The sequence below is a fragment of the Staurois parvus genome, unplaced genomic scaffold (assembly GCF_062004578.1).
Source record: "Staurois parvus isolate SC_StPar_1 unplaced genomic scaffold, SC_StPar_1.0 ptg000390l, whole genome shotgun sequence".
NCBI classification, from domain to species: Eukaryota; Metazoa; Chordata; class Amphibia; order Anura; family Ranidae; genus Staurois; species Staurois parvus.
In genome coordinates this window covers 6,221,194-6,235,758 of record NW_028318186.1, presented here as the reverse complement: position 1 = coordinate 6,235,758, position 14,565 = coordinate 6,221,194, and the positions used below count along the sequence as shown (strand labels likewise).

Sequence of the window (14,565 nt, the reverse complement as noted above, 5' to 3'; positions counted from 1 at the left end):
CAGAGAGAAAGAGAAATGATTGCTTTTACATCCTATATGGGTGTAAAAGCAATGTGTAAAAAAAAAAAAAAAAAAATCTTCATCACCCTCCATCACCATGGTGACACTGTACTGCTAGGGTGACAGTATGTAAAAAAATAATAATAATAATAATAATAATAATATAAAAAAAGAAAAGAAAAATGTAAAAGAAAATGTTTAAAAATTATAATTTTTTTGGTTATAAACTAATTTGGATTTTTTTTTTACTAAAAAGATAATGGAATAAATTTTGGCAAAGATTTATAATGAAATATTATTTATTTGCAAAATTTTATAAAAAAAAAAAACACTTTTTTTCAAAATTTTTGGACTCTTCATTTACATAGCAAAAAAAATAAAAATCCCAGCGGTGAATAAATACCAACAAAATAAAGCTTTATCTGTCTCAAAAAAATGGTAAAAAATTCATTTGGGTAGTGTTGCATGACCGCGCAATTGTCATTCAAAGTGTGATAGCGCTGAAAGCTGAAAATTGCCCTGGACAGGAAGGGGGTAAAAGTGTCTGGTCTGGAAGTGGTTAAAAAAACCATATGTGCGGAGAGCGCACACCCTGCGCGCTCCCAGCACACATGTCCGGTACTCACAACACTCACGGAAAGGTCCTGATCTCCTCTTTCGATCGGGACCTTTCTCGATCATGACCCTAAAACCCCGCCCCGCCTCCTGAAACCCTTAAAGGGCCGGGAGGCTAAGGGGTTAAGAAACACTCAACTGCTTTGTGCACTGGACTTATAATTTAGGCATTCCCTGTAGCTTTAAGACAATAGCATTGTTTGTAACATTCACAGTGCCACGGTTAGCCCCTGACTGTCAAAGCCTTCTCAGGCTAGGTTCACACTTGTAGACTGGCTGCGGGAATTGTATCTGAATGGCACCCCTACGCATCTCAGTCTGCATAGCATTTGCAGGTGTGTGGACCGCAGACAAGCCGCATGGTTAAAAAGACCATGTGGTTTCCCTGTGGCTGTGTTTTTAAAAACGTGCATACACTTTTTCCTGCAAGAAACAAAGCACAGTAGCCCATTCAAATGAATGGCCTTCCGTGCCCGTGCAAATGCACGCCACACGGCCCGCAATAGTGTGAACCACGCCTCACTCCTTATCACAGTAAATGGACATTTGTTGTATTGACAAAACTCCATTCCTTGTACTCTGCATAAAATGACATTATGGGGAGTCACTCATCCAGTTCTCATTGCTCCATTATCACAGTATAACCAATGACTTGTGTTTGCGTTCCAGGTTATTGATAAGGAAATCCATGAATATTTTTTTTTTTCAATGGACTTTCTTTATCAATGGGCTGGAATTGAAACAGATGTAATTGATTACATATTGAGAGAGTGAAGAAAGGATTTGGCAACTCAACCTTGTTGTTATGCCATACAGGATGAATTGACCTTTTTTAAAAAAAAAACTCTAATACTAGATTTTGGTGTATTTTCTATTGTTGGAGTTTTTTGTAGAAAATTGTAAAACTATTGATTCTGAATAGCAACTATTCTATTTTGTTAAAGTGTCACTAAACCCACAACAGTAAAATCAGTAAAGCATGCTTGTTATACTCACTGTGGAACCTAAGGGGTTAATCCTCTGCATTGTGTAAAAAGGCCATTTGATCCTGTTTTCTCTGCCCCACCTCTTGTTCAAATGTCCACCTGATAAGACATGCTGAACCCGTAGCCACATGCACATGCTCAGTTTAGTGTGTATTGTTAGAGAGTGTTTTTTTTTTTTTTTTGGGGGGGGGGGGGGGGGGGGAGTGCATGTAATCAGCACAGAGCCAGTCAGAACTGTCCAGACAGAAGTCAGGGGTTCTGCATCCTCCTAGAGCAGAAAGAAAACTCCTGCTACAAGCTTTAACCCGTCCTCATCTGAAGTCACAGGACTGCTGTAGCTGCCAATAAGAAAAGGTATTTAGCAGTTTATATTTACTAAAACAATTGCTCTGTGTACTGTGGGAGACCAGATATAGTGAATGCAGGCTCCTGGGTTTAGTAACACTTTAATAATGACCTGAAAAAGTAACACACACACACATGCCCAGTGTTCAAAATCCAAAAAGGTACTATTTTCATATTTTTAAAATGTTTTCGATCAAAAAAAAAAAAACAAAAAAAAAAAAAAAAAACCTCAAAACGACAACAAAATACAATAAAGAGTATGCAAAATAGAAGTATAAAAGAAATAAATATTTTTGGGGGGTGTATACACTGTAAAAAAAAAATAAAAAATTATATATATATATAATAATATATAATAATAAAATATATATATTAATAATAAAATATATATATATATATATATATTAATAATAAAATATATATATAAAAATATATATATTTTATTATTAATATATATATATTTTATTAATAAAAAAAATAAATATATATATATATATATATATATATATATATATATATATATATATATATATATATATATATATATATATGATGTTTGTATATTTTATTGTTATATATTAAAATATCCAAGTACAATAAAATAAATAAAATATTTTAAGGTAGATGGTTTACTATTTTATTGCAGTTTTTTTTCTGAAGTCTTGCATGTTTAACTATTTAATTGCACATTAGTAGTACTATATACCAGTGTTTCTAAACCTTTTTTTTCCAGTGATGGCATCCTTTAAAATGATGAACAGTCGTGGGGCACCCCATTTTAAAGTGAAAAAAGTGAATAGTTTTACATAACACAGCAGAATCCACACACATGTGGGCTACCTAGCATTACAGGTGATTTATTCCTCCAACTTTTCAAAAACTTATACTGAATAGTATTCTAGCACTTCCTTCTACCTCTGTTTCTCTCCCTCTCTCTGCTAAAAATCCTGACAGAGGGGAGCAGGGGAGAGGAGGAAAAATGGATGCTATAAAAAGGTATTTGACACTGTCATTGCTTGTCAGGATGCCAGTGACTGGCCTGCACAGTGTTCAAGTTTGTAATTCTGCACAATAAAAATTTGTGGCTTTATGTAGCAAAAAGGCAGGCTTGATCCAGTTGCTGGTTTGTTGACAATTTTTTGGGCATTTTGCCAAGGCACCCCTGAAAAATTCAAAAGGCACCCCAGGGTGCCTCTGTACACTGGCTAGAAAAAGGCTAGTATACACTATTTATAAGTATATTATGTCAGCCATACCACTACAAATAAATAAAAATATAGTTACCATGCTCATGAGAAATGTCTACAAAAACTGGCACAAGGGGTCTCCCAGCAAACTCCTCAGCATGGTTGACTAGAGCATCTTTTACCGTTTCGTAGCCACAGAGCACAACCATCTTCTGTGTCCCTATCTGTAGGCTGTACACTGAGCCGTACTTCTCAGCGAGCTGCAATATTAGAAAGAAAAAAAATTAGTTCAGCCTATAAGAAACCAGGGGGCGATTCATCACAGATGAAATGTCATGGCTAGGTAATCTTTAATAAACATACAAAAAACATATTACTTTTTAATAGTTAAAAAAAATTGGAATTTTTTTAAAAAAGGAGAGGTGTCATATTCCATATAATATACAGTATAAATGGAAATGCTTTGAGAAAATGTAAGTCATTTTACTGTAGCACTACCCCTTTAGGAGTTGCTGAAGTTTTGGGTCCCCCTATAGACCTGCAAAGTCAAGCATCATGCATATTCCATTCAGACTTGTAACCAGCCCTTGAGCTTGTTTTTTAGATTTTATTAGAAAAATTAGAACTTGGATGGAGTAAGGGTTGTATGGGATGCCCAAGGGTATAACAACCGAGGACAACTTCCTGGAACTATGTACAAGTCTTTACAGCAAACTTCTCTTCTGGAGAGCTGTACTAACACTCCAGACCCCAGATACTCCTTTATCTGGCTGCCTGGACAGGGGATCCAGTGCCTGTCAATTTAAATGTAAGACAGTCCTGGGTAGTAAGCTAATCCAGTTTCCTACTGAAGTGCTCCTTCCACTTACTGGCCCAGGGGGTGTAGGTCTACTCACTCAATTCTTCTCCCACGCTTCTGGTGGGTTGATAGCTGCTACAAAGCCTTCTAGCTGGGCCGCTCCTTCCCTGCTGTATAGTTGGTCCTCCCTCTGGTGGCCAGTGAAGTCCTGAGCTTTCCTGCTTCCAAGCTCCTCTGCCTGCTCTCCATCTAGGCTCCCTCCCAGGCTCCTGCTCTCTAGCCTCACTTCATCATCCACCCTCCACTAACTCTCCTGCTGCTGAGCAGTCCCTGTCACTTTTAAGGGGTGTCCTGACCCCAAGCCAAGCCTTCTGTTGGGGATTGGTCAGGATAGCTCAAGAGTGCAGACTAGCCACTCCTCACCTCCACCCACCGCTTCCAGAACTTTCTCCAAAGTTCTAGTACAGGGTTAGTTTCGGAGAGATGATCTGCAGAGCCTCAGCTCTGACCGAAATTTTACCCTGCTAGCCATCACACCCAGGCTGCTGCTCAGCCCTCCTAAATAACAATAGGACAAACATAGCATCGAATGTGGGATTCTATGATTCAACTTTTATTTTGTTAACCATGCATTCTAACTTTATTATATGAATAGTTCCCAGAACAATGAGTTGACAAAAGAGAACTAAAAAAAGAGTTGTGGGGACAATAGAGGAGATTCCTAGCCTGTAGACCTCTTTTCTTGCTAGGTAAGTAGGTTTGTTCTGATATGATAAAGACATGTCCTCAAAAGGAGCTAGGAAATATAATTCCACTTTTGACAAACTGAATACATAGTTCATAGTATTGAACACATAGTCTGGCTGAAAAAAGTCCATCCAATTCAACCATAAAAAAAAAAAAAAAAAAAAAAAAAAAAGTTATCCCACAGTTGATCCAGAGGATGGCAAAAAACCCAGCAAGGCATGACTGAATTTGTTCCTGAGGGGGAAAAATTCCTTCCTGATCTCCTGAGAGGCAATCGGATATTCCCTCAAACTATTGAGCATCATTCAGCCTGATGGAATGTACCTCACTAAATAACAAAAATAGGTCTGTTTCTTATAAAAATATTTCACAAATTGACATGCCACAATGCACAGAGCATGTTCCCCCATGTGTTTTGGTGTGCTGTAGAGAACATTCACTGCAGCACAAGCTACATGTGCAATGGATTGAAATTCCTAGGAATGATTACTCTTACAAAGTGCACTACTGTGCATTACCATTAATGCCTGTTATGATGTGTGCTATGACAAGTAACAAGCTGTACTTTAAAATAAACTGTGTGATGTTTCTGACTTTAAGACATTGGCAGTGTTTTCTGGATATGCATTACGCAGTTTGGTGACCTTTTTACTTGGAGCGTCACAAAAATGGATGCATCCATCTACTGTATGTTGTTGGATGGGTGATGTGTGTTCAAGCAGAGATTAGTACCCCTTTCAAGGAAACCTTGTCTCTGGGTAAGAGCTACAGGGGTTGATAGGGAGATACAGAACACCACTATGTAGGTTGTAGCACTTTGGGGCAGTAGCCCTTTGGGGCAGTCCTGACAGTCCTGACACTTTGGGGCAGTAGCCCTTTGGGGCAGTCCTGAAGAGTAGCCCTTTGGGGCAGTCCTGACATTATTATTATTATTATTATTCAGTATTTATAAAGCGCCAATAGTTCGCTCAGCGCTGTACATTACAAAGGGGGACAGAACATGTGACAGAACAATACCAATACAATGCAAAACATGAGGGGATCGAGGGCCCTGCTCTTTCAAGCTTACAATCTAGGAGGGAGGGGATGGTGGCACAGGAGGAGATAGCTGTGGGGGATGGAGTGGTAGGAAGAGTGGAGGAGGTCGGCAAGTTAGCAGGGGGCGGGGTAGGCTAACCTGAAGAGATGGGTTTTCAGGGTGCGCCTAAAGGAGAGGAGAGTAGGTGATAATCTGATGGGTTGGGGCAGGGAGTTCCAGAGGATGGGTGACACCCTGGAGAAGTCCTGGAGGCGGGCATGGGAGGAGGAGACCAGGGAACTAGAGAGAAGGAGGTCTTGTGAGGAGCGGAGTGTGCGTGCTGGGCGGTACTTGGATATTAGGTCAGTGATGTAGTTCGGGGCAGTATGGTGACATAGACCCCATTAGAGAAATAATATAAAAAATCTACACCTTAGGAAAATGGATGTGCTAGTTGGCATCCCAGAGTTGGGGGGAAAAAAAAAAAAAGGAGTGCAGACTGTGTCGTAATTCTATTGTCTGGTGGAAGGAGGAAGAGGTGTACTTGTGTATTGTGAAGAACTGTGCACTCTGCTCATGTTACAGTAAAATATTGAAAAGACTGATTGTGTGTGGCTATTCCGTTATTTCTGGAGCTGGGCCTCTGGCTGGGAGTATGTGAGTAACAAAAATGGTGGAATTCCTCCATTCTACAGGAGTATGGTACCCCATCACATTCCAGTTGCAGGAGAAAAATTGGAGGTGCCCTCGGCTGGTTTGACTGTTGCTGGTGATGAATCAGGGCTCTGCTAACATGTGCATCCATTGATTGTATAATTTAGTCATGGATAAGAGTACATATTTTTGTTATTGTAGATTGGAGTTGCTGTTTAATTGTTGGGTGTATTAGGAGATGATATGTGTTATAACATGGAATGATCTGAAGAAGCCAAATCATCTACAGGGCAATCTAGACAGAAGCCTAGTGCCCAGTGGATGTCTAGAGGGCCCAGGTTACCTCTTGATCTTGCAGTAAAGCACAACCAGGGGCGGACTCACAACTCATGGGGCCCCTGGGCAATAGGAGATCATGGGGCCCCTGTGTCCTCGCCCACACTCAAACCACACCCAAAAAAGCCTATGAAAAAGTACCAGGGGCATCTCATGGGGCCCCCTACTGACCCCAGGTCCTGAGCACAAGTGATAAAAACTGTACACATGACTGTCACTTCACAGGGGAGGATGAACTAGCATACAATTGGTGTCTCATTGGATAGCCATGATAGTATAGATAATAGACTTCTCCAGGGCGTCACCCATCCTCTGGAACTCCCTACCCCAACCTATCAGATTATCACCTACTCTACTTGCCTTTCGGCGTTCACTGAAAACCTTTCTCTTCAGGGAAGCCTATCCCACACTCTGCTAATTCTGGTATCCTCTACTCTTACAACCACTCGATCCCCCACAGTGACTACCTACTGTACCACTCACCCCGCCCTCCTAGATTGTAAACTCCAAGGAGCAGGGCCCTCTAATCCCTCTTGTATTGAACTGTATTGCTACTGTATTGTCTCCCACTATAATGTAAAGCGCTGAGCAAACCGTTGGCGCTATATAAATCCTGTATAATAATAATAATAATAATGTAAATGGAGTGGCTTCTGTTACTATTGCAATCCTAGTCAATCAAAGAAATGGGGGAGAAGCCAAAGCTGCTACCTTATCTAGGGCAGTGTTGTGCTTTAATACACCTGTTGCCTGAACATTAACCAACTATTATTTTAGATGAAGAACCTCTTTTCTCTATACATGTGTATACCCAAGATCTTACCTCGTGAAATGTCACATAAGGTTTTTCCATGCTTATAACATGCATATTTCCAATGATCGGGAAAGTCGGAGGTCCCGGGGGATAGTTTTTATGAACATTTTTCTTCTGTTCGTGTAAAAATATTGCCAGAAAAACACAGGTAACAATGCAGAAGATAATTGTGACTGGATCCATTAGTTATAAGTCTGTGACAACACCTGAAAACAAAAAGGGGGAGTCACAAGCTAGTAGGAAAGGTCAAAGCCTTCACAAGTGAAAACATAAAAAACTTTATTCTAATGAAGTACAGTATATAAATACATGTATCCATAATCAACATATAGATGCAAAGTTTGTATACAGGTAAAAAATCCCATTCAAAAGTGGAAGTCAGCTTTTAAAGTTTATCCAAAAACAGAAAATTTAAAACCTAAGTGCAGCCAAAATGAAAAAAACAGAAACATCAGCAAAAGAGACTTGCAAATATTGTTATGGGAGGGGCAGTCTATTGAGTTGTTCTTCTGCCGAATATTGCTGGGGCCTCTTGAGAGTGTCAGTGAAATTAACAACAGTCCCACTAAACCTGCATGCAGTATAGGTACAGTATTGTCTCACCACAGGTGCAATGTAGATGTGGTTCAGATGCGGTAAAGGTTTGGTATAATGCAGTGCAGGGTTGGTAAAAATGCAATCTAGGTTTGGAATAAGTGCAGTATAGAGTGCAGCATGGGTGCGGTATGAATGAGGTACACTTGGTGTTCTGCTATCAGTGACTTGGTCCCTGCTAGCAGTATCATCAATGGGTGAATAGTCTTTAGTGTAAGGAGTCTATTTGTCCCATTGTATGGTTGCCATCTCAAACTACAACTCCCAGTATTCTCAGCACTTTATGTAATAAAGAGGACCTCCTGTGCTCAGAACCTAATACAGCTATTGAAGGCTGCTAACACCTGTACCTTATTACCTAAAAGTGGAAACGAACAAAAAAATATACAAAAGTAGGTGTAGCGCTCTCTAAAATAAAACACAGCGAATAAAATCCCCAATAGGATATAACAATGTGACAAATGGTGAATAAACAAACAACTTAAAGTGTTCCAATACTGGATAAACCAGCAAAAGTGAATAAACTCAATAAAATATATTGATATATAGTGAAAATATACATGTGATCTCAGCACTGGGGGATGAATAACTGCAAAAAAGTGACAAAAAAGTGACAAAAAAGTGCTCCGTGTCCAAAAACACTCAAACCATATATATGACAAATATAGAAATAAACATATGTATCCCCTATGGAAATATGATTGATTTAATAATGCACAAATAATACAATTGTGAGTGAAAAAAATAAACATTTATCTTCTGCAAAACATATAAACCCAAATCTATTGATCAATATGTGACACCAGTGTCCACAAGAATATAAAAATCATGCAGGTGATTCTTGTGCGTTGCAGCCTCTGGTGATGATTCCACACACAGCTAGATTGGCTCCTCACCTCCTTACCGTGACCCTAAAAGGGCCTACAAGCCTTTGGGATCACTCCTGGATCCTCCAAGACCAAATCGTATCCTCCAAACAATCTCACCACAGGAGAAACAGCATATGCCTTCCAGACCAAGATCAGCTCGATAATCCCCTTTAAATTGTTCTAATCAGTATGACCAGCTCCCACTATTGTTGGGAGTTTAGAATGACTTCATGTGGTTTATGCTACGTGTGGAGTTTCTTCTCTGATGTATTAGGAATAGATTTGAGATGCTGATAAACACCATACAGGATGGGCGATCATGTATGGTGTTTATCAGCATCTCAAATCTATTCTATTGTTATATCCTATTGGGGATTTTATTCACGGTTTTTCATTTTAGAGAGCGCTACACCTATTTTTGAATATTCTCAGCACTTTGCTCTCCTTCTCCATATTGCTCTAGCCCAGCACCTGACCACACCTAAACAAATACGATGCCATCCTACTGGAGACAAAAGCAGAGGAAGGCATTATCATGGGGTGTACTGTGGTCTTTGTGAGAGGTAATATAAATCATGGTCATGGACATCAATAGAAGCCTGTCAGAGGCTGCAACCCCTTCTTCAATTCCAAAAATATCAGCAACAGGTGAATACAAAAATCTTCTTTACTGCATAAAGAAGTAAAACTATTCCATAATAAACTTATGCTAATGCTTTTCAGTCTAAATACAGACCTTATTCATAGCTAGTTCTATCAAAAATAACAAAACCAATATATGGAGTGGAACACGGCTGCCCAACCCACCATTTGTAATCGGATCAAATAACGACACCTGTAGATGCAGGGGACGGGCTGAGCTAACGTGCACCACTATCCACATAATACACCCAGTGAACATGATAACTCACAAAAATAAGAAGGGGGATTAGGCATTGTAAATTATTACAGAGAGAAGTATGGTGAATCCACAGGTTGCAGACCAGATCACATTTGGGGTTAAACCTCAGGTGAGATGTGGATCTGCATCTGGGTTGATCTTCCGCTTTATTCGCTCCTGAAGTCTTTAGACATATATGTGAAGTATTACTTTTATAACTTCCAAAAGCCAGTATGTATTAGAGTTGATATATTTGTGTATGTTTTCCCCTGTGGTTATTTATGTGCTTATTGGGAGTTCTCATGTTCACTGGGTGTGGTATATGGTTAGTGGTGCATGTTGGATCAGTCTGTCACATTAGCTCAGTTGTATTCAACTGTTGCTGACATTTTTGGAATCGGAGTTGTACTCCTAAGCAGATGGAGACTACTAATCGGGCATGGTGAGTTTATATGCTTTAAGCCCAAAACATTTGACGGGTAGTATCAACCAGGGCCGGATCTAGCCTGTCTGATCTGCCGGTGCAGTAAAAAAGTCAGGGGGGCATAATGTCTACACACTACCATTTTATCCTCTCCTCTATTAGCTCCCTACAACTCCATGTGGCTGCAATGAAAAACACATGTATTAGGCCAGCGGTTTTCAACCTTCAATCCCAGCTGAGGAAAAACTGGGATTGAGCAGAAAATAAGTCCAGCAGTGCATGTAGCACAGGATAAGCAGAAGAAAAGGAGGGCACCCTCCTTTTTCTTCTGCTTATCTTTGAGGGATTCCCCACATCCTTGACGAGGAGCTGCCATTCCCTTCCCAGGCGTTTGCCTTCTGGTCCATCCCTTCTTCCATCATCAGCCTCAGGACAACTGTGTATACACACTGCCAACACTTCGGTCACATAGGATCTTCACCATCTCTGACGAGGCTTGCCAGCTCCTATCCAGGTGTCCTGGTTCCTTGGTCTGCCTTCTCCTCCTATTGCCTATCCTATGGACCAGGGGCGGACTGACCATTCGAGCACTGCCCAAGGGCCCGAGGTCAGTAGGGGGTCCCATGAAATGCCCCTGGTACCTTTTTTATAGGCTTTTTTTGAGTTTGGGCAAGGACACAGGGGCCCCACGATCGGTCAGTCCACCCCTGCTATGGACCATTCCACCCAGTGACTCTTCTCCATTATATTGTGTGTTCAGTCAGTTCCCATTTTTCCTTCCACTATGTCACCATCCCATTCTATAGCTTGTGAGCGCTGAATTTTTGTTAATTATATTTAATGATCATTGCATGTACCACAGTGCATGTAGCACACCATTGCAATTGGTTGTCATGGTCAGGCTGTGCCCAAGGCTAGGTTCACACCGATGCAGGTTGCGTTTGAGCCGTTTCTGCATTGAGTTTTTGCTGTGTTTTTGATGCATTTCGTGGGTTTTTTTCTAATTTTTTTCTTTCTTTTTGCTAGGCAGATTTAAAATGCAAAACGCATCAAAAACACGACAAAAATGCAACAAAAGTGCAAAACATGCTTTTCTGCAGCATTTCCATCGAAGTCTGTAGAACCAAAAATGCAACGTTTAAAAAAGTCCCTGACCCTTTCCAAAAAATACATCAGGTGAAAACACACAGATGTAATCATGTCCCATTGGAAATCATGTTAAATGGATTGTACTGCATTTCTGCAAAACGCTGCAGAAAATGCTTAGGTGTGAACCTAGAGCAGTGATGGCGAACCTTTTTGAGCCCGAGTGCCCAAAACTGCAACACAAACCAACTTTTTTATTTCAAAGTGCCAACACTGCAATTAACCACTTGCTTACCTGGAGGCACTGACAGACGGCACTGATCGGCGGCACTGCTGGGCATCATTGATGGGTGGCACTGATGGGCGACACTGCTGGGCAGCACTGACAGGTGGCACTGCTGGGCAGCACTGACAGGTGGCACTGCTGGGCAGCACTGACAGGTGGCACTGCTGGGCAGCACTGAGAGGCGACACTGCTGGGCAGCACTGAGAGGCGACACTGCTGGGCACTGATGGGTGACACTGCTGGGCACTGATGGATGACACTGCTGGGCACTGATGGGCATCATTGATGGGTGGCACTGATGGGCAGCACTGCTGGGCGACACTGCTGGGCAGCACTGCTGGGCGACACTGCTGGGCAGCACTGACAGGTGGCACTGCTGGGCAGCACTGACAGGCGACACTGCTGGGCACTGATGGGCGACACTGCTGGGCACTGGATGGCACTGCTGGGCATCATTGATGGGTGGCACTGCTGGGCAGCACTGACGGGTGGCACTGCTGGGCAGCACTGACAGGTGGCACAGCTGGGCAGCACTGACAGGCGGCACAGCTGGGCAGCACTGACGGATCGCACTGCAGGGCATCATTGATGGGTGCCACTGATGGGCAACACTGCTGGGCACTGACAGGCGGCACTGATGGATGACACTGCAAGCAGTTAATCTCACCTCTGGCAGCGTCGGTGTGGCTTCCAACCCAGCAGCTCATTCCCATCTACGCTTAACACGTTGCCCCTGGCCCCGGAGCAGTGTGGGAGCCTCTTCCTCTCTTCCACGCCCATCCCCGGCTACATCACCCCTGGTGCCAGAGCCGCATTGGAGCCGTTTCCTCTCGTCCACACCCACCCTGGCCCCAGAGACATGTGGGAAATGTAGTTTGATGGGGGTCCAGTGTGGACGAGATCTGGATGGCCGGTCCGTGTGCGCTCATCTTCCTCTTCTTCCTGGCGTGCCCACTGAGATGGCTCTGCGTGCCAGCTCTGGCACGCGTGCCATAGGTTCGCCATCACTGACCTAGAGTAACAGTGGCAATGGCTTAAAGTGGGATAAAAAGAAACTGAGCCTAGACCCAGTATACACTCTACACATATGCCACAGTCCTTGTACCCACAAAATACTCCTAAATACTATGCCACAAGCGACAGTCGCACAGGAAAAAAAAAAACATTCGGACAAAGAATAATTTAAAAAAATTAAACCTTCCTTTACATTTTCTTTTTCACACAAAAAGGTATAGCTTGGTCTCACTGAGCCTATCTTGAAGAACCTCATTAACCACTTGCCTACCGGGCACTTTTACCCCCTTCCTGTCCAGGCCAATTTTCAGCTTTCAGCGCTCTCACACTTTGAATGACAATTGCATGGTTTTTGCAACATTGTACCCATATGAAAGTTTTATCATTTTTTGTCACACAAATAGAGCTTTCTTTTGGTGGTATTTAATAGTCAATGGGGGTTTTATTTTTTGCACTATATTATAAAATTTTGCAAATAGGTAATTTTTCTCCTTCACTGATGTGCATTGATGAGGCTGCACTGATAGGCAGCACTGATGAGGAGGCACAGATAAGTAGCACTGATGAAGTGGCACTGATGATGCTGCACTGATATGCAGCAATGCTGGTCACTGATAGGAGGCACTAATGGGTGGCGGTGACAGATACCATTGACTGATGGCACTGCTGGGCACTGATAAGTGGCACTGCTCGGCACTGGTGGGTGCAACTACTGAGCAGCACTGATGGGCAATGCTGGGAGGCACTGCTGTGAACTGGTGGGTGGCACTGCAGGACACTGATCATCACTGCAACTGTATTTACATTGTGATCTGCTGCGTCATTGGACACAGCTGATCATATGGTAAAAGGCCGCTGTGATTGGCCTCTTACCACGCCACGTGATCAGCTGTGTCCGTAAGGACACAGCAATCATGGAGATTGCCGGGTGCGCACCACTGGGGGCGTGTGGGTGAGTGCATTCTGGGAGGACATCATATGATGCCCTCCCAGAACTGGACAATCACATTATAGCTGTCATTCGGCTATAGCGCGGTTAGCAAGTGATTAAAACCAGCAACTGTTGAGATAATGAACACCTTGGTCAGGCTTATGTCATGTACAATATAGAGAGAGGGCAGGAGTAGGAGTAAAGATGGTCATAGAGTCATCGTTTTTTGTTCTATTAGCCAGTGGGCTTGATTCCTCCTTCCAATTGAGGTGGATGGAGGAATCCTCCCCACTGTGCTATTGATGTCAGAATATACTGATAAGTGGCTGCAGCTGATGATCAAGAAAAGTTTTCCAACATTCTCATTCAACAAAAGTCAATCGTTAGGCCAACTTCTGTGACAGAGAGAGAGGTGAAATATGGAAGGACAGAGAGATGAGGGGTGGGAGTGAGAAATGGGGAGGAAGGGGAAGAGGAACCAGAGAGATGGGGCAAGGTGAGACCAGGAGTGGAAAGAAGAGGGGGTTAGAGGGAGGAGGGAAAGAGGGTGGCAGATGGATGGACAATGGGGAAACATGAAAGAGAGGGGGAAGAGAAAGGTGGGGAGAGAGAATGAGCACAGAGGGATGTACTGATATCATTTCCGGTCGTATCTATGCAGTAGTTACTCCTTTCATAAGACTCCACAGTTATGCTTCTTTCTCATTCTGGATGCTGTCACATGTGTGGTTGGGGTGGTAAAACCATCAGGTTGAGCCATGGTTTTACTGCTCCCCCTTTAGGGTATATTCAAACCAGATGCAGTGGGGCTATTACAGCCAGTCTAACTGCATGACAAGACAAAATAACTTGTATGCCCAATTCAGTATTGTGCAAGCAGTAGTTTTTTTTTAGCCCAGTGCAGTACAAAGCTGTCCACCATCTTGTACCGTGTTGCAGCCAATTGAACTTTATGAAATGTCTGTGTGACATTTCACAAA

At 42.4% G+C, this 14,565-nt stretch overlaps 1 protein-coding gene across 1 annotated transcript in view; it reads right to left on the bottom strand.

Annotated features, from left to right (window-relative positions):
- LOC149455652 (cytochrome P450 2K4-like) overlaps window positions 1–14,565 on the bottom strand; it is a 90,771-nt gene that overhangs the window by 68,810 nt on the left and 7,396 nt on the right. The window contains exons 2-3 of the mRNA XM_089686045.1: window positions 7,511–7,707; window positions 3,231–3,393 (exon numbers count right to left, since the gene is read on the bottom strand). Coding sequence (XP_089542171.1) covers window positions 3,231–3,393; window positions 7,511–7,684 — 337 coding nt within the window. The 5' untranslated portion in view covers window positions 7,685–7,707. The remainder of the gene's footprint in view (window positions 1–3,230; window positions 3,394–7,510; window positions 7,708–14,565) is intronic.